The sequence below is a fragment of the Citrus sinensis genome, chromosome 2 (assembly GCF_022201045.2).
Source record: "Citrus sinensis cultivar Valencia sweet orange chromosome 2, DVS_A1.0, whole genome shotgun sequence".
NCBI classification, from domain to species: Eukaryota; Viridiplantae; Streptophyta; class Magnoliopsida; order Sapindales; family Rutaceae; genus Citrus; species Citrus sinensis.
Window position 1 is genome coordinate 28,768,661 of NC_068557.1, and position 19,233 is coordinate 28,787,893.

General features: G+C 35.9%; 5 protein-coding genes and 1 non-coding gene across 6 annotated transcripts; 3 read left to right on the forward strand and 3 right to left on the reverse strand.

Annotated features, from left to right (window-relative positions):
- Positions 1-2,905: 2,905 nt before the first annotated feature.
- LOC102628875 (probable xyloglucan endotransglucosylase/hydrolase protein 8) lies at positions 2,906-4,454 on the forward strand. Its single transcript, XM_006467925.4, has 4 exons — positions 2,906-3,195; positions 3,372-3,472; positions 3,565-3,767; positions 3,877-4,454. Exons 1-4 carry the CDS (start codon positions 3,009-3,011, stop codon positions 4,277-4,279), a joined length of 894 nt encoding a protein of 297 aa, XP_006467988.2. The 5' UTR covers positions 2,906-3,008; the 3' UTR covers positions 4,280-4,454.
- Positions 4,455-4,970: 516 nt separating this feature from the next.
- On the forward strand, positions 4,971-5,042 carry TRNAK-UUU (transfer RNA lysine (anticodon UUU)). The gene has a single exon. It is a non-coding gene; the product is annotated as a tRNA-Lys (tRNA).
- Positions 5,043-5,105: 63 nt separating this feature from the next.
- LOC102628586 (uncharacterized) lies at positions 5,106-6,711 on the forward strand. The gene is made up of 4 exons (XM_006467924.4): positions 5,106-5,298; positions 5,408-5,525; positions 6,236-6,327; positions 6,442-6,711. The coding sequence occupies exons 1-4, from the start codon at positions 5,283-5,285 to the stop codon at positions 6,504-6,506; spliced, it is 291 nt and encodes a 96-aa protein (XP_006467987.1). The 5' UTR covers positions 5,106-5,282; the 3' UTR covers positions 6,507-6,711.
- A 1,231-nt stretch (positions 6,712-7,942) lies between these two features.
- Positions 7,943-9,021, reverse strand: LOC102628289 (ubiquitin domain-containing protein 7SL RNA1). Its single transcript, XM_006467923.4, has one exon. It carries the CDS (start codon positions 8,883-8,885, stop codon positions 8,076-8,078), a length of 810 nt encoding a protein of 269 aa, XP_006467986.1. The 5' UTR covers positions 8,886-9,021; the 3' UTR covers positions 7,943-8,075.
- An 823-nt stretch (positions 9,022-9,844) lies between these two features.
- On the reverse strand, positions 9,845-15,006 carry LOC102627995 (tyrosyl-DNA phosphodiesterase 1). The gene is made up of 15 exons (XM_006467922.4): positions 14,703-15,006; positions 14,382-14,591; positions 14,139-14,297; positions 13,908-13,968; positions 13,605-13,681; positions 13,258-13,515; positions 13,047-13,136; positions 12,767-12,901; positions 12,295-12,444; positions 11,808-11,911; positions 10,897-10,950; positions 10,701-10,791; positions 10,430-10,507; positions 10,179-10,329; positions 9,845-10,100 (listed from the first exon to the last, which is right to left on the reverse strand). The coding sequence occupies exons 1-15, from the start codon at positions 14,895-14,897 to the stop codon at positions 10,003-10,005; spliced, it is 1,911 nt and encodes a 636-aa protein (XP_006467985.2). The 5' UTR covers positions 14,898-15,006; the 3' UTR covers positions 9,845-10,002.
- A 246-nt stretch (positions 15,007-15,252) lies between these two features.
- On the reverse strand, positions 15,253-18,236 carry LOC102627708 (chaperone protein dnaJ 50). Its single transcript, XM_025094536.2, has 10 exons — positions 18,037-18,236; positions 17,888-17,950; positions 17,718-17,784; positions 17,560-17,619; positions 17,257-17,307; positions 17,034-17,114; positions 16,421-16,533; positions 16,170-16,287; positions 15,862-15,988; positions 15,253-15,564 (listed from the first exon to the last, which is right to left on the reverse strand). Exons 1-10 carry the CDS (start codon positions 18,153-18,155, stop codon positions 15,461-15,463), a joined length of 903 nt encoding a protein of 300 aa, XP_024950304.2. The 5' UTR covers positions 18,156-18,236; the 3' UTR covers positions 15,253-15,460.
- Positions 18,237-19,233: the final 997 nt, after the last annotated feature.

Consider the following 19,233-nt stretch of genomic DNA (forward strand, 5'->3'; position numbering starts at 1 on the left):
TTTTTTTAGAAAAAAATTCACTATCCATACTAAAGTCTGACTTCCTTGTAGGCTTGGCAAAATCCGGGTCCGGTCCGGGTTTTGGTGTTGCCCGGGACCGGACCGGATGAGAGAAATGCAAGCCCGGACCCGGGTTAAAACCTGGTTTTTCCGGGTGCAGTCCGGGCTTGAGCCCGGTACCTTCCGGGTCCGGGTTTTGATCCGGGCTTTTAAAACCCGCATGTGATAAATTTAATTTTTTTTTCAATTTTTTTCTTTAATTTTTTTTTTCATTTCTCTAACAATGCAAATTTTAAAAAAGAAAATAATCAAATAAACTCATTCAATCTCAAACTTTAAAAAAGAAAATAGTCAAATACAAATATATAACACATTAACAATGCAAATTTTGCACAAATGATTAATAAAAATTATTTCAATCTACTTTCTAATACCTAAATTCATCCAATTTCTAACTTAAACTCATTCAATCTATATATAAAATAAATAAATTAAATTCAACAACACAATAATTACACAATAAATTTAAATAACATCCAATATATCATAAATTCATAATTATATATTTATATATAATATATTTATTTTTTAAAATTTATTAAAAAACCGGGTCCGGTCCGGGTTCCGGGTTTTTTGTGTTGAACCCGGACCCGGGACCGGAAATGTCCGGGTTTGAGAATTTCAAACCCGGGTCCGGTTTTTATATGCATGCGGTCCGGGTTTTGCCCGGACCGGATTGGCCGGGTCCGGGCCGGGTCCGGTCCGGGCGGGCTTTTTTGACACCCCTACTTCCTTGTCCGTTTCGAAAATAGATGTACAGTTAAATAAGTCCGCCACCAATCATATATAGTGTTAGCCACTATTTAATATTGGGGTTTTGTAATTTAAAAATTATAACTATTATAAAATATATATAATTATGAAATAAAAGTTAATAGATATGTGGTAAATTTGATATTTAAAATAAAATTTTGATAAAAAAATATAAAATTTTTGTTATACAAGTGATGAATAAAATTAATTTAGCTTCTAAAGTATCGCGGTTAGTATTTATCGAATATTTTAATACTGTAACTTAAAAATCACAACTGTCTAACCTCAATATCAAATAAAGTTTATAGTTTAGACATTTTAACTTCTTTTTTCGTTTGTGCAAATGAAAAATAAAAATAGTCTCAAACTATTTTGCTTATCATGATTCTAAAACTTAATTGTAAGACAATGGCGAATGTCAAATGGATGAATAAGTTGGCCTAATCCAATTATTACTTGTCAGAAAAGTCTTTTTGCAAATTCCGATAGTTACAAAATTATTTACTGAAGAATATTGCAAGTAAGGTATATGAGAACGTAATATCTGCTGAAGCTAATGGTTTAAAAATTTCGATAATAAAATTCAAACCTCAAAAAATCCAAACGTACAGAACTCTCGGCATATTGAATAATAGAAGTTTGAAAATAATGATTAAAATTATAATAAATTGTGTAGAGGAGACATTTCGATAGTGGGGGAAATTTGTGGTGCAACTGTGGTACTGTGCCACAGTTACATTTAGCCGTTGGATGTCAATAGACCCCACCAATCTAAGTACATTCAACGGCTAAATGCAATTGTGCCACGGTACTACAATTGCACCGTAGCCTGATCCCCGATAGTGAGATACTGAGGTGGCTCTATTCAAGTTGCAAAAAGAGCCGGAGTCCTCCGAAAGAGACGCCTGAAAAGTGAACAAGCCTACAAATCATCATCAGCTGCCGTTCATATGTATTAGAAACAAACAGATAAAACCAAGAGTGAAAAAGCGTACGCGTCTACGCATAAACAAATTAATAGTAAAAGTTTAGGGATGAAATTCTCTGCTCTTTGTGAAGGCGAACTCAAAAGTTTTTATAATGTACGGTCATCCCCACCGGAGAAGAACTCTTATGACCTTCCTGGCATGTCACGTGACACGTGACGTGACACCCTTCTTCAACTCTTAGTCAATCATTCATCATTGACCTTATGAAACGGCTGTGATTCCATCTTACTCTGACAACAATTTAACAAGATTGCTGTACCGCAGCAACACACATATAATATATCCACCATTAACTCTTGGTTACAGGGTTAGCATGTTGGTCATGTTTGCCCCCCAGCAAAAGTAAGCTAGCTCTGTTAAAACTTAAAAGTTTTTGTTAATTAAATACAAATTTAAGAATTATCGATTTTGCTGCGTGCATGAAAAGTGGAGCTGGCATAATCAAACAGAGAAAAGCCCGAGTTATTGAAGGAAAGATTGTGTTGTTTTAATCCTTTTGACTAAAGCTAATGTGATTCTTCTTTAGTTTAAACCCCGTTCAAATTTTATTTAACCGACCGCAAAATCCAGTTGTCAATTCCAAGAACTTTCTGATTCTTGAAAAACTAATCAAAATCATTCACGTTCATAGCAGCAACACATGGTCCCTACCTCCATTTTTGTTCTGCTAAAACCCATTGGATGTCAGCCTGGCTCAATATTTTTTTTATTTATCAAAAATGAATTTATGCACTCCTCCATGCATCATGTTTCCCGCATTCCCAAAATGCCCATGTCGGTTTTGTAGCTGCATTTTCGATCTTGATGCAACAATTCAATTTAGTAAAACCAAAGGAAACTTTATATATATATATATATATAAAAGAAGAAAACACACACACACACACACACACACACACGATTACCATAAATCTACCTTTCATTAAAGTATAGATTCACCGAAAACAAGAAAAATCAACTTGACCCTCGTTCATTTAACTGATGAATTATTAAATCGCTCATGTGGGCAAGACTGTACTAGTGAAATAATAAATCAGACAATAATATAGCAACTTGTCTTCCAGTTATACCCCTTCGTATGAAGAGTCATTTTTCAAGTATTAATATTTAATGCACATCATCTTCTCAAAGATCCAGCTGGGGGGGCGAAAAAAGGCTCATTCTTTGCTTCCAAAGTCCGTCACTGAGCACTGAAGATTGGAGAGAATGATCTCTTCAATGGTCACTCCTGTCTTCATTGCAGCTCTAATGGCTGCCACTTGTTATGCTTCTGAAGCAGCAGCTATATCAAAGGGATCTTTTGAAGATAACTTCAGCATAATGTGGTCCGATAATCATTTTACAACCTCTGAAGATGGACAGATCTGGTTCCTCTCTCTAGACAAAGAAACAGGTAATAATTAAACTTACACATTCTTCAATATTTGCTTGATGATTTCATTGTTATCAACTCCACCATTGATGCTGACAGAGTCATTATTCATTAATGCTTCAGATTCCATTGCATTTATTCCTTTAAAGTTTAATCATCTTGCTTCATTTTGAAGATATTATTTTCCATTGATTTAGGTTGTGGGTTTCAAACGAAGCAGAGATACAGATTTGGTTGGTTTAGCATGAAACTGAAGCTGGTTGGAGGGGACTCTGCCGGTGTTGTTACAGCTTACTATGTAAAAGCTCTGACTTGCGGTTGTGCTATCTGCATTTCTTGAATTACCTTAAGCATAGCATCGTATTCTAAAAAAAAATGAAATTGTTGCAGATGTGTACAGAGAATGGGGCAGGGCCAACAAGAGATGAATTGGATTTTGAGTTCTTGGGGAATAGAACAGGGCAGCCATATCTTATACAAACGAATATTTATAAGAATGGGACTGGTAACAGAGAGATGAGGCACATGCTTTGGTTTGACCCAACTCAAGATTACCATACTTATTCCATTTTATGGAACAACCACCAGATTGTGTAAGTACTTTTTTAAAATCAACATGTGCCTGTGGGTGTGGGTGTATATATGTGTATGCATAACACTGCTCTGCTTGTAGGCATGCACTGACATACAATTGAATTGCAGGTTTTTTGTTGACAGGGTTCCAATAAGAGTGTTCAAAAACAATGGGAAAGCAAATGATTTCTTCCCGAATGAGAAGCCAATGTACTTATTTTCCAGCATATGGAATGCGGATGAATGGGCAACGCGAGGGGGCCTGGAAAAGACTGACTGGAAGAAGGCTCCGTTTGTTTCATCTTACAAGGATTTCAGTGTTGATGGATGCCAATGGGAAGATCCCTACCCTGAATGCGTATCAACAACCACTAAGAATTGGTGGGATCAATACGATGCCTGGCATCTCTCTGATTCTCAGAAACTGGACCATGCTTGGGTTCTGAGAAACCTTGTTATTTATGATTATTGCAAGGATACTGAAAGATTTCCAACCTTGCCCGTCGAGTGTTCATTGAGTCCATGGGATTGACAGATGACCCACCCCTGGCGAAAGGCGATTCATCTTCATTTTATTTTATTTTTAATTTCCTCTTCTTCATTTTAAATTTCGGGATCACGAGTATGAAAATGTGAATTAATTCTTTTGTCACCGTTATTCTATTTGATTGGTTATTGGATATCTATTTAATTTTATTCCATTATCATCTTCCATATTCCATTTATAAAAAAAGAAAAAATGTGTCTTATAATTTTACTAGTTACTTCTTCACTTCGATGAAATGTAAAAATTAAAATATATTGTTATACTTTTTTAAATGATATCTTAATTTAAGTAAATATTTTTTACAGGCGATTGTAACTTACTCCTTACACAAAAATCATATGGAACAGTAACATAACAGTAGGAACCGCATAATTTGTGTGAAGAGTAAATTACAATCAGTTGTTCCATATAATTTTTGTGTGAAAAGTAAGTTACAACCAGCTGTAACTTAGCTCTCCTAATTTATAAAAATTCTTGGAATGTGAAATAGATATCATTTGGCTAGCATATTATATAACATATATTTTTAAAATTAAAATAGTTAATATAGTGATCTAACGTTTAAACATAATAACAATAATGATGTTAGAGATTCCTACACCAGAGGTTATTTGGTTTTAAATTACAAATTCAGACAAACCAATAAAAATAAGGTAACTGACAGTCCTTCGCGAACGCCGTCTTAGCTCAGTGGTAGAGCGCGTGGCTTTTAACCACGTGGTCGTGGGTTCGATCCCCACAGACGGCGAAATAATATTAACATTTTTAAGGGTTCGTCTTCGAACGTCTATTAAACGAATTCCGAATTTTCTTTTTAATCAAATTCAGAATTTTTTTTTAATCATATAAATTTATAATCTCTGGTTGAGGGTATTTGAGTCAATTCGGTAATTACCCCAAGGGTCGGAGAAGAGGATTCAATTCGTTCGAGGTCTATAAACAAATTCAGATTAGGGCTTCGACGAATTTGCAGAAGAGAAAAGCTATAATGGTGTGCGAAAAGTGTAAGTTTTCTAATCTTCTTCCTCAGTTCAGTCATATTAATTATCAATATCGTAGATGAATTAATTAAATTTTAGCAGTGGGTGATTAGCTGTTGATTGAATTGTGCAGGTGAAAAGAAGCTATCGAAAGTAATAGTGCCAGATAAGTGGAAGGAAGGTGCCAGCAACACCACTGAAGCGGGCGGCCGTAAAGTCAATGAAAACAAACTCCTCTCCAAGAAGAAACGGTTATTATATTTTCCCATATTTTCATTTTTAACTGTTCAGATTAATTAATTGTTATAATTGAAGCTTTTGGGCATAAATTTCCGTTCTGGAAAGGGCTTAGATTTTGTTATATTGCAGTATCAGAATCTCATTCTTGGGTTGAGTTTGAGATTGCTTTTGTAGAAGGCACTGAAATTTTTGTAGTTCACGTCGTACCTAGCATGTTCTCTTCTGACTCAAAAACACTCTTCATGGAAGCACACATCAATTGCTTCTTTCATTATGCAGCCCAAGTACTTTCTTGATAGCTTAGCACTTTAGAATAAATAGAAAAGGATAAAAAGGCTTTGGGTGGTTTTTAAGCACTCCCAAAAAGATTGTGAATCTGATGATAGTGTGAATTATGAGAAGAACTCAATAGGAATGTGATACTTTTTTTGTATTTAATGGAGTTTTGATGATAATTTTACAATTTCCGATGTGGGTTCATGTCGCATATTACCAGTATACATCAATTCAAAGAATATGAGACGCTCTGGTTGCTGTTCTAGTACTATTTTGTGCAGATATGGGTTTAGGCTTCTTCTCTGCTAGTTTTTGACTTGTGCCATGGTTCAGTTGATTATTTTTATTTTATTTTAATTTTTTGGTACTTGGTCTATCTACACCTGTGGTCCTCGATCTATGATTTTTGCTAGATATTTATTTACTTTGAATTTTGTTGTTGCAGATGGACTCCTTATGGAAATACCAAGTGCATCATTTGCAAGCAGCAAGTACACCAAGATGCCAAATATTGTCATACTTGTGCATACAGCAAAGGTGCTATTACTTGCCATTTCTTATCATGCTATTTTAATATTTTTTATGATTTTTTTAATTTTTAATTTTTATGTAATTATTCCTGAAGTGGTATTATTGCTATTTATCGTGCAGGAGTCTGTGCAATGTGTGGTAAACAAGTGTTAGACACCAAGTTCTATAAACAAAGCAATGTATAACACAGACCAGATACTACTTGGTGTTAATTGTTAGATGCAATTATTTTCTCTTTTGCTGAGAATTCACACAAGTTTATTTTTGAGGCCTCAATTATGTTATGTGAAAAATATCTCAATTGAGGATGTTATAAACTATTGCATGGTGTCAGTACAGTATGTTGGACTTGAAAGTTGTAATATTCAGTTATACCAGTATTTTTGTGTAGTATTGCCTTCTCTATTTTAAGTTATGACTTTCCGAACATATTTTCTTATATTAAGTCACCAAAGACTGTTATTTGGTTTCTTACTCTTTTCTGTGTCTTTGTATGGAGGTTTCAAGTGGAAGCCATTTAGTCCAAGTTCATAGTAAGCCTTCAAACAGGACTTGATCCCGAATAAGAGCTCACCTGTAAAGGTTGGCTAAGACTTGCCATTGAGAATAAATTATTGGAAGCTGGAACAAGACTCTCAACAAAGCCAGAGCCCAGAACAAAAGGAAAATAAAGAACAAGAATTAACCTTTCAGCAACTAGATTATACATCCTTCTAATAAGTGTTTCCTCATCTTCTGAGAATTCCAGTTTTGATAGATTACTTGTATCTGCTATTGAAAACAACTAACTGAGCTAGGTCAATATCGGTCTGGAAGATCGATGATTAATGTCTTAGAAAACAAAATGGTCAATATATGCAAGCATGTGAAATGTGTACCTCGAGAATCCATGGCATTATTATCGGTGTCAGCCATATTGAGGTGGAGGAGACTGAGACTAGGGTCTCAAAATCTCAGCCAATTAATATTGGAGGTTGCTTTTGGCGACTGGATATGCTTAAGTAATGGTTCTAGTTGGAACACCAGAAAAAAAGGGGCATCCTTCAGAGAGTGAATAAAAATGGTCATGAAAAGGCAAAGAATGATAGTTGAATTTGAATATCAGCATTCAGCAACTTGGATGGTAGTTGAGACTAGCTTTGAGATATTTTGGAAACTCCAACAGACTGTGGGTTGGCTTCTTTCTAATCTCTATTATTGGATTTACCGAATTTTATAACTAGAGCTTAAATGAAAAGCAAAAAATTGATTAATAAATAAAGTTAAAACAATCTAACTTATATATCGTTCGCATATTTTGTGTTATCATTGGATAATATCCAGCCAGCCTAGACATCTTAATTCGTCTTTCTTCGTATTTACAAGGGATGTGCATATTTTGTGGTGTATCCAAATAAGCAGCCAGCCCACAGTTAGCATCCAACCTCTATAAGATGAACTCGAATTAAGCCATCACCTCTTTGCTTCTGGTAATTAATGATATCCTATTCAGCCAACAATAACAATGGGTGATCGGCTGTGTACATCCATCAAGAAAGCAGCATGGGAGGAATGCACATAACGCTATCTTTGATTCTAATTCTAAGCACAGTGAATGTATGTCATAATCACACCCAAAAAAAAAGAAAAGAAAAAGAAAAATCTAGCGTTCAAGAACGATGATGAATGTATACAATCTAAGATATTCTAGCGTCTACACACGTACTTAACAGATTAAAATGTCGAGAGGAAAAAGAAGAAATAGGACGTAGCTATTAGGATCCCCCGGTAACACTGCCGTTGAAAATCTCAATGGTATCACCTTGTCCAACATGGTGCCAGCGAAAGGAGCGATCATCGTCCATGACATTCTGTTTGTAAATAAAGAAATAGCCGTCTTGTGGCAGATGAAAATGGTATCTTTGGTGCAACTTTTGCAGCTCTTTCCTCAGCTCGCTCACATTATCCGATGCATTCACCTCCACCGGAATCCTTTTATTCCCGCATTGGGTCAACACCAACAGCTTCAGCTTTCTTGGTCCCATTCCCGATGAGGTGGTACTGGTAGCCGTAGGCGACGGTCTGACGTGTACATCAATCTCAGCATTGTCCATCAACTCACAGTCACGTAAAGATCGATGATCTTGCAATTCCGCACCACTTGACTGAACTAACAACCGGTTGACCGGAATGGATTCCATCTCGTGAATCTTTTCTTTTAAACGCAAAACAGTGTCGTTGACGTCCATGTCGAGAGGGAGGTGGTGATGATGATGATGAGTCTTGGAATTAGATGGTATGTTGATCTTGAGATGAATCTTTTTGGACGGCGAGGATTGTTCGGTCTTGACTTGAGGCTTGTTATCGGAAGCGACGAGCAGCTGAATGCGGGAGTTCTGGAGGATTTCACAATGCTCTACGTCCCGATCGTCTTGTAAAACTTGCCCATTAAACACTAGGGTTTGTTTAGGCACTGGAATCCCTTGGTATTTCTCAATCTTTTCTTTGATTTCCAGCACTGTATCGAAGAAGCCCACTTCTATGGTGAATGCCTTGCCTCTTTGGGGTTCAAAGATGACGTCCATGTCGAAGCAGTCAATCTTGTTAGTATACTATAATTCTTTCAAGAATCTGAGAAGGCTTGTAATTTGTGATTCTCGCTCGATAATATTGGTGAAAAGACGACTCGTGCACTTGCCACTCTTAAGCGAGCGAGCGAGCGAGCGAGTGGAGTGACTATTTACACACACACGCGCGCGTACTGTACGTGTAATGTGTAAATGTGTAATGTTAGTACCGTGTGTTTTATGGGAAAGGAACGTGTGCCGTTTAACAGTTTCCGGTATCTTCTAACTGCGAAGCGAGACGCATGGTGATGCGCGTTATTACTTTTCACTTGATTTGAGTTTTTGAAGATGAGATATTATTCAATTGGTTGCCTTGCAATTTTCGGATTTTGGCTTCAGAACCAATAACAAATCGTTAGATTGTTTTACACGTAATCCCGCCGTCGGATTTTCGGTTATGCTTATTATTGATTGTTTGTTATAGTCACCACGTGTTGACCACTTAGACTTGCTTCTTCCTTTCCTATTTGCTTTTGTGGTTTCGTTATTTTTTTCACGATTTATTCAACAATTTCTTGCCCGGGTTCCCATCAAGGACACAATTTTTGTAACTTAAATAATATCGATTCAGTTTAATTTTTTCTCGCCTTGAATTCCAGTGTAATTATTTAGAATTTTTTATTTTTGATGTGTATTTTTGTTATATTTGATAGAAACTAATCTGAAAATCAATGGATTAGAGTGAATTTGAATCTATCTAAAAGTCTCAGTGGATCAAATTTTCATATTACTGGATTGAGTTAAACTTCCCTACAAGACTCAATTGCGTTTATGTAATTGAATTTAATTTAATGTTGCAAGATTCAGTAATTTCTAACCAACAAAAGCCAAGCCAAATATTTCACTCTGCAAGGTACGGTTGGTATCTTGCAGATTTCCATTTGATTTTCAGTCAAGAGATTGATAATACCACAAGCTCAGATCAACAGGTCAGAAATCATGCAATAATTCTTCGGGAAGTGGGGTGTCTTCAAACCATGGAATTTAGGCTACTTCAGCATTCAGATGTATTAACAAATGAGAAGAAGAATCTAACCATACAGAATCCTAAACCTAGATATTACAGTTCAATAAATCAGGAATCTTGGAAAGCATACAGTTGAAAATGTCGTGGCCAAACTTGACCATAAACATCCTTCTTGGTATATCGCTTATCCCAGGACCAAGGAACATCTGTGAATGCAATAAAAGGAGTCAGATCAATGTCAAAATGTAAGAGATGCAGCAACGAACCAGATAATAGCAGATGACCTTCAGACGAGTATCGTTGAGGAGGTAATTCGTAAGGCACAGGCAGATAAACTACTTCAGAAGAGGCACCCGCATCAGAGCTCCCATGCCAAGTCAAAGTCACTAGCTTAGTTTTCTGTATCTGAGAAGTTTCTGTTGATCCACTTTTAATCTGAAAATCATGCAACAATTAGATTGGCTTTTAGTTTTCTTCTACCAGGAAATTATTCTACTAGTGGGTATGGATGTAATGACCAGGACATAGTCATTACCTCAGATGGAACAATATTGCTGGTACAAGAAAATCCACAACCATGTCGTTTGGCAGATGGCAAAAATAGCACTCCAAGCTGAAATGATTCATGAAGAGCCAACATCCAAAATGTTAATGAAAGAAACTGTTAATAATGGAAGAAAACAACCAATGCATTACATCCTCTAGGTTCTCACAGAATGGGGACATGCAATGACTCCACATACAAAGCTCATCATATATATCAATTTAACATAATTCAAACCAGTAAAAGTTTTCAGTAGACATACCTCATAAGAACGGATCATCAACTGAGAATTATTCTTCTGGAGTGCTCCCCAGGCAGCTTTGCTAAGATTTGCTGAAGTTAGCAAGAACCAACTGCAGAGAAAAGATTTCACAGTTAAACTGAAAATGCATGATTTGGCGCAGAAATGAAAGATAATCAAACCTAAAAGATTCTGGGAAATCTGATAGGAAACTTACGCCAGTTTCTGACCATTGTAGCGTGCAAATGTCTTAATATGCGGCATTGCACGACTGAAACATTGAAAAAGCAAGGTAGTAAATAACCAATCTGAAGGTATCAACAGAATTACAGAAACATGCAAAATAAAAATAAAATACCGACAGAGTCGGGGAAAAAAATGGAAAGATGCTATGTTATAAGCATATAGTCAAAAGCTTAAGCAATGGACTCAAAATTAAATTGAACCACTGAAATTCCACTTATACAGAAGGACATGTGTGTTGTTTAAGTATTTAATTACATTTGAGAAGTTCATTAAAGTGCAACTATAACTTATTAACTCTAAACGGTAACATTTGAAGCTTTGGAATAGACAGTTGAAGATAATTCTAACAAGAAAGGATTGCCCAGTAGGTTTGACTCTTGCAGTGAAAGCAAGAGTTCAGGGGCTCAAGTCCAAGGGGTACATTTAATTATGGTGAGGATAGGTGGGGCGCAATGTAACTAACAAAAGAGGCTGTCAACTGCAGCTCTCTTTTTTGGTATCTCTGTCACTCTTCAGAAGTCTGATGAGTGTCATCTCAAATTACTTAATTTCCAAAAGAAATTTCGCTGAAGGTGTAAGAGATGAGTTTCTGAAGAGAATGAACAGCTAAAAAGTCTTCCCACGCATTGACTCAACAAACTGAATAACAATTTCAACATCTGCTTGTGATAATTAATGCTTCTGACTTTTGTAAGATGGGAACAGAAGTATGACAGAGTCAGTGAGAACGTGAAATACTGTGGTATAAATCAAGAATCTTCTTAGCTGCTTATTATTTACTTGATTATAGGGGTAGTCAGTTGTTGGTACCAAACCACTATTTAGCAATCTCCAGTTCAAACTTTTCAATATGGAGGAGGCAAGTATAAATCAATATTGTACCTGCGGCCTGTGTGGCTTGCCTTCCATTTAGCCCAATACTTCTTCAAAAAATCTTTATCCACATTCTTCTGTGGGCTAGGAATAGCATTCCCAGCTGCATAGCCCTAGAGAAAATAGTAGACAAATAAATGCAATGCAAACTTCAATTAATAGGCATAGAAATGGAAGTACAAATTTGAAGAATCAGAATGGGATGCAAACCGATAAGAGAAATGCAATTAAACTCCATTCTACATTCATTTGTAACAGAAGAAAAACTATTACAATCCAGATTTGCCAAAGGATCCAGAAAAAAATCTTTGTAGTAAATAGTATTGCAAAGCACCATCCAGGCTCTAAGTACAGTGGATGCCATATGATTCACTTGAATGAAAATTTTAAGTAATAAACTTAGCATAGACAAAGATTTCTTGCAATTTGGCAAGATCGGATTATTGTACAATTCCAAGAAGTAATGAATGATCACGAGTAACCCACTTGAGAGTACCTCTAAAGAGCATCTGACATCTTCGACAGTGGGCCATACTATTAGTGGCTCTCCAATACCTAGCGGTGTCTTGTCTTCTGAGAAACCTGATGACATCGAGGATGACAGTTCGGCCATCCACTTCTCATCCAAAGAACCAAGGGAAGAGAACTGCAACAATACATCCAAAAATTAATTCGAAAATGCTCCTTCGAGTGAAACAAAATTTATGCAACCATCATTCCATAAAAAAACTCAAATGATTGCCTCCATAGTGGTATTGACATATAGCAGATGACTTGACACATACCATCATTAGGTGAAAAGGTCAAATGAAATAACCAGGCCCCAAACCCAACAAAACATAGAGAAATCAAAAGTGTGAGAGAATCTCTTCCACAAAGATATAAAAATAAATAAAGGAGAAAGGATGTATGAAGAGGAAAATCAATTAATTTGTTGTACATCATCTAGAAAAGTAGTCAAAGCACACCTGATAAACAAGAGGAGATTTCTTAAACCCTTTTTCAAAGGTACACTCCTGGAGAACAGTACGTAGCTTCATATGCCCCCACTTCTTCAAACTGGAACCAGTGTGATACCCAGGGACTGATGCAATTAATCGGACCTGAAAATTTTTACATAGCATTATATGTCCCCATACAGTAACATGCTGCAGTCAATGAATACTCTGTGTGCCATCATATCCTCCACGCAAAGATGAACTATTATTTGAGGAAAGGAACCAAAATTAAAGCAATTGGAAAGAATACCGCAGCACTGCTAAAATTGAACTTCTTAAAAAAGGATGGATTTATTTTGAAGTTTCCATGGGCTGGTAAATTAGCACTGAATTCAGGCCACTGCACATATTCAAGACAAAACATCAACATTGTTATGCTGCTAAATGATTAACATTGATCCAAGCTATCTATGAAATCTCATGCACAAGAAGTCCCCATAACATGGAACTAATATTAGTACCTTTAGTGTACTGAGATAGTCAATCAAATCATTTTCAAATCCACACTCTTCACTCAGATTATTTTGATCTTTCAAGGGGAAATCTTGCATCCACAAACCTTGACTTTTATTGTTCCAGTCAACATGTATCAGGTTTGCAGTATGGACAATTATTCTCACACCCCGAGGATAGATAAGAAGCATGGCCTTGGAATGGTGTGTCCCGAATGATATGGGTAAGGGGGGTTTGTGCAAAATCCAATTTGCAGGCTTATTCCTCTGTAGTTTAAACAGAGCAAAAAGAATTAAGCTCCATGTTTTCAAATAACTTTCAAATGCATAGAAGAAAATAGTAAGTCAAAACAAACCTTCATATGTTCCAGTGTACCATCACTCTCCCCATGAATAACCAATACATGGGGAATTTTAGCAAGGACCGGACAGGCTACAATTTGGAAAGCAGTGTAAAATATCTCATGAAAGTGACACAATGACAAGAATGATCTAAATGCAGAAATTTAAAACATTGCATATGTGTGCCAGAAACCTGTCCAAGCACGAATAAAACTAAACTGGATTATAGTTTTGGCACACATGATATAAAAGAACAACTTCTCAGTGTTAAAACTCACAACAGAAAGGAAAGCAGAGTAAAAGCTAAAAGAAATCACCTGGCAACAACCAATCAATGTCCACCATGTAGTTTGATAGAATAGCAACAATAATATCCCCCTATGAAACAAATAAAAAATCAACTTAACTTGCTACTTCCTTCTGCACTGAGTTCACATGACTCATCTTCTATGGATAAATTACTATGTCAAATCCGGCTAGATACGCATGTAACACCAAAAGGGAACTTAAAAAATGTTCACATAACAACTAAAGATAATATCAGTCACCTGAATTACATCTCTTATAGAAACACAAGAAGTATTTGCCCAAGCTGGCAGCCCTTGCACGCGCAACAGCCGAAAAGTTGATGGCAACTTATCACGAGACACACGAAAATTACATAGAGCCTCCTCACTGTTTTTGCCATTTTCATTATCCTGTTCATCCTAGGCATTTGCACATAAAAACACAAATTTGGTAAAACAAATGGAGACAAGCAACGAATTTAACTCATAAAAACTTGTGCATACTTGCTGTCGCATTTTCTTTGAACTAAGTTCTCCATTTGTAGCTCCATCATTGGAAACTCTCTTTTGAGATCGAGACAAAGTTACATACTTGAAAAAGTGATGTCCAGGGATCAACTCTATGATATCACCATCAGCGATTGACACGTGCTCATTAGAACTCAGCTTCTTTCTTTGATCACCGGATTTAACAACTACTGGATTAGTTCCATCCTATAATTTTAACTCAAAAAAAAAAAAATAGTAATAATAAGACGAGAACATAAATAAATAAATAAAAAGAGAAATAGTATGGTGAAAATTAAGAATTTAGTTGATAATTACCACGACTAAACTTGCAGAGCCATCAGCGGAGGCGGTTAAAGTGATGTGTTTCCGGCTGAGTCGCTTGTCAGAAACAGGAATATTGGTGCGGCCAATCACATTGGGGCCCTGAGAGAGTGGCAATTTTGGGAGTGAATTATCTTCTCTTAAGTTGTTATCAAGTGGAACCAAGTATCCAATCTTCGTTGCTGACATTTATGAATGTACTCCTATACCGTTGCTTCAAAATGGGAGTGTCTGAGAGATTCTGTTAGCGAAAGGGAGACGCGAGATTTAACAAGGCGTTAACCTTCGGCACCGGACAAAACGCACCGTTTTTTAGCTCTTTCTTTTGTAGGTCTTTTTAAATTTAGCGTTCTCCTGTTTAATTTTATTTCTTGCAAAACGCACAGCTTCGCTTCGTCATATTAAAAAAAATTAAAATATAAGAAAAAAAGGGACGGCAGATCCTTCCCCTGTGACGAAATTATAAGAAGAATCGATCGTACAGGATTACAAGTACAATTTAATTGGATGCAAAAGAAAAGAATCATCACTGGACCAAATGAAATAGCATGTACAAAGGTCTATAAATTTAAAATCTCAGTGTTGTCGACAAGAATATGACCTGCCCTTCAATACAAACAAATTCCATAACTCGGCCTATTTAGGTATAATATAGGCGTTCTCTTTGTATGTTGATTAACTTCTATGGAAAAAACGAAAGGGGCAAAAAGAAAAAAAAAAAAAAAAAAAGCCATAGCAACAAACAAAATTTGCTATCTTCTGCGCTTCGATTCTTTACGCATTTCTGCCAAGTAGCTCTCCAAATTTGATTTCTCCCATAAACGTCTATTGACAAGATCTTCCTTCTTCGATTCATCTGACAAATACACACAGCATTGATCAGTAAAATCCTAAAATATGAGTATTATGTATGGATAATGCATAATAGAAGCAAATTATGCATATGATCTGGACACCTGACTCCAGGCTCCAGCTTTTCCCGTGCCCACAGCAAAAGATTTTTGGTTCATGACATATCATTCAAGAAAAAAAAAATGTGCACTTATTATTTTTTTGCTCTGTTCACTAGACAGTACACCTCCCATCGTCCTCAAAATTTTATGATGTTCTATGTGGGTAAAAATAAAAAATGCAGGAGTTTTGATGAAGTTACCAATGTTCATCCAAGCGTCATGAGGCACTCTAAGGGATTTTTGTGTCAGGTACAAAGCATCTTCCCAAGCATATGAAGCTTTTTTCACATTGTATCTCCAGTACCAACGGCCCCACCATAGTAATAGCTGGGTGGAAAAATTATCAGTAACCCCATTTAGTCAGTTAAGTTAAGATCAGATTCCAAGTAAAGCATCACTTGAATACAACAATAAACACAAATGAAACAATCAACCATAACTATTTTCGCTTCTTTGAATTCATTAACATTGTGGCTACTCTCAACCAAAGAAGTTGGGTTTTCCTAACCTTGCCAATAGTGTAAGGTAGGAGAATTAAACGGACACCAATAAGCTCCCACACAGAAGGTTTTTCAGCTCCCTTTATCTGCAGATCAAGTTCTTTGCTGAGGTCTTCCCCTGTTTTCCTGCCATAAAGAATGTCTCCTTAGTTCTTTCATAATTTGAAAGCTCCCTATAAGGACTTACCGGTGTTAGAAAAAACTGATGCACCTAAATCAAATCCATTCACAATTTTCCTAATAAAAACTCAGTACATACTTGTCCATTTGCTTGTTACTCTTCTTCTTATTCGGAATTCCCCCACTACGTTCAAGTTCCAATGCCCGGAGTTTGTTTCTATAAGCTGGTGTTTTTTTCACCATCGCTACAGCCTGCATCAATAATCACAGTGATATTATAGAATGAAACAACTTTTCAAGCTTGCTACATGATATAGAATTAGTATGAGTTTGAAAAGTTCATAAAGATATTTAACATGTTATAATGTATTCAGCAGTTTAGACAGTGAATTTTCAATGCAGAACCTTATATATGCTCAAGACACTGATTTAGTTCAGATATGAATAAGTAAAGGAGTTGCGTTATATATGCTCAAGACACTGTTTATTGCATACATGTGCAAGTCAGTGCAAAAGTGATTTCCAAATGGAAAAATGAAAGAATAAGAAAAGTAAAGGAGTTGCGTGCAAGTTTCGAAATGGTGAACTAGTGCCAAGAGCCCAGGACTCTCTGATTCTCCATTGTTCTAACAAAAAGTATTATTATTACTGGCAGAAAGTTCTAACTATGCAAGCCTAACATTCAGCCATATCAATGAAACACAAGCACACCAAGATTCAAATGCTGTCATGTACTTGATTTATCTCAGTACCTGATTATACCTAGTCCATTGGTTTAGATACTGAAATCCAGAGAAAATCAGAAGAAGACCAACCAAGACAGCACGAGGATCCTGAAGAGATTAGAAGTTTATGGTTAGAAGTAAATGAAGAAAATACTTAGTCTATTTTCTCTCGCTTCTATAGAATCGCAGCCTAATCTAATTGTTGCAAAATTACCACTTCATTAAACTTGAAATAATACAAAAATCTCACCGTTTTGTGACCATAATATGCATGATAGTAACGTGCAGCATTGTAAAAGACCTAATAAGAAAAAATAGAATCAGCAAATATTAAGCTTTCTTCTTTCTCGAATCTTCAAGCAAGCTGATAAACTCTCAGCATTTGATCGGATCGAACAAGCAAAACTCATGGAAAATAACAGTATTCTTTCCAATATAAAACTACAATCAGTGATATCATGATACAAAACATGAAACTACATATTTTATTATATAATAATCTACAAAGTCTTAGACAATGATCAATATATTCTCATACAAAGCTCTAATATACCTCCTCTGGATGGGCAATTGCATAATCATACTGCTCCCTTGTGGCTTCATCTTTCAGAATCTGTGACCAGATTTCAATATCAAACAAGTTAAAGAGGATATTAATTTACTATGAACCAATTTTCGATTTAATAATTAGAGGACAAATTATGACATTACCTCATAAGCATTAGCAATTTTCACAAACAGCTTCCTTGAGTCCGGATCCGGGTTTTTGTCCGGATGACTAACCACAAAACCAAAATGGAAAATTAATAAACCAACAAATTTTTTTTTGAACATTTAAACTAACAAACAGATGAGTTAAAAAAGAAAAGGAAGAGACTTACTATTTCAATGAGAGCTTATAGTATGCTTTCTTGATTTCAGATGAATTTGCATTTTGAGATACCCTACAAATTCAGTCAAACAGACAAATGAAAATGAGATCTTCCAATTGGGAAATATAATGTGAGCCCGGGAACAGAGCAGAGCTGACCCTAGTAGATCGTAGCAATCGTCTTCGTCGCAGTAAATGGCAACTGACGGAGAGATGAGGAGGAGGAGCACGATAGCTGATGTGATTGCGTACCACCGAATCACCGTCGGTGGCGCCATAGCCTCCGGTCTGTTTCCTTCTTTTCCCTCAGCACTGATGTTTTAGAGGCGACAACTTTTCAATCGGAAAATGGCTTTTGACAACAAAAAGTCAAATGATCGGGAGCTATCAATTATGGATCCCGAATTAGGACCCAAAAAACAAGTGGGCCTGACTTAATGGGCTTCTGGGTCTTGGTGTTTCTACATGTCCCCAAGAATAACCCAAACGTCAGTGGCATGTACTTTTTCAATGAATTGAGGGTGGCGATAGCAATCCGGAACCCCAATTTCTTTTTTTTTTTTTTGGGTCTAGTGGCATAACGATTATTGACTACTAGAGATATTCAGCATAAATTCCTCCTAAATTAATGTTTTTTATCAATTCAATTTTTGTTATATGTATTTGAATATTTTTGTAATTGGCTGGTTGAGAAAACACGTTCAATTAAAATCAGTACAAATAGACCAAATGTGTCTGCGAAAGCAAAATCAATAATAAAAACGAAATTTGTACGGGTTGGTTTTATTTCCTATCTCATAATGTTAAGATGGTGCAATCAGTTAATTAATATTAGTCTTTTTTTTTTTTATTACATGAGACTAATGCTCAGATTATAAATTATATGAAACTTACAAGTGATATTTATAATCAGATAATTATTGGGACTAGTTTACATTAATTCTTATGTAACCCTGCCTAGATTTTACCTTCTCAAATATTCGAGAGATATCTACTTCACTCACATTTCAAAAAAGGAGATGTCTACTCTACTCAAATTTCAAAAAGAAAAAAAATTACATTCACTTAATTATATACCATAATTAAGTATGAAAATAAACCCTTACATACATCGCAAGAGTTCGAACCAGTGTTCTCACATTTATGAGTGGAGAGTCCTGCCCACTAGGGCAAATGGTTAAAATTAGTCATTTAGATTGGGAAAATTATATGCTGCCGTGATTATCAACGCCGTAGTTATTATGTACCGTTAGATTAGATCAACGACACATAATAATTATAATCATATAAATTTTATTTTTTCAATAGGTTACAATCCGATTAATATTTTTTATAAGTAAAAGTTAACCGGTTAAA

Bases quoted from the DNA above. Each gene is read 5' to 3' on its own strand.
- LOC102628875 (XM_006467925.4), top strand. From the start codon at position 3,009: ATGATCTCTTCAATGGTCACTCCTGTCTTCATTGCAGCTCTAATGGCT. The intron at 3,196-3,371 runs GTAATAATTAAA...CCATTGATTTAG, and splicing joins CTCTCTAGACAAAGAAACAG to GTTGTGGGTTTCAAACGAAG. The intron at 3,768-3,876 runs GTAAGTACTTTT...ATTGAATTGCAG, and splicing joins TGGAACAACCACCAGATTGT to GTTTTTTGTTGACAGGGTTC.
- LOC102628586 (XM_006467924.4), top strand. The intron at 5,526-6,235 runs GTTATTATATTT...TTGTTGTTGCAG, and splicing joins CTCCTCTCCAAGAAGAAACG to ATGGACTCCTTATGGAAATA. The intron at 6,328-6,441 runs GTGCTATTACTT...TTTATCGTGCAG, and splicing joins TACTTGTGCATACAGCAAAG to GAGTCTGTGCAATGTGTGGT.
- LOC102628289 (XM_006467923.4), bottom strand. From the start codon at position 8,885: ATGGACGTCATCTTTGAACCCCAAAGAGGCAAGGCATTCACCATAGAA.
- LOC102627995 (XM_006467922.4), bottom strand. From the start codon at position 14,897: ATGTCAGCAACGAAGATTGGATACTTGGTTCCACTTGATAACAACTTA. The intron at 13,682-13,907 runs GTGATTTCTTTT...TCCAAATTGTAG, and splicing joins CATTGATTGGTTGTTGCCAG to CCTGTCCGGTCCTTGCTAAA. The intron at 10,792-10,896 runs GTAAGTTTCCTA...TTTTCTCTGCAG, and splicing joins TACAATGGTCAGAAACTGGC to TTGGTTCTTGCTAACTTCAG.
- LOC102627708 (XM_025094536.2), bottom strand. From the start codon at position 18,155: ATGGCGCCACCGACGGTGATTCGGTGGTACGCAATCACATCAGCTATC. The intron at 17,785-17,887 runs GTAAGTCTCTTC...TTTTGTGGTTAG, and splicing joins TATAAGCTCTCATTGAAATA to TCATCCGGACAAAAACCCGG. The intron at 16,288-16,420 runs GTATGTACTGAG...TCTTTATGGCAG, and splicing joins AGTAACAAGCAAATGGACAA to GAAAACAGGGGAAGACCTCA.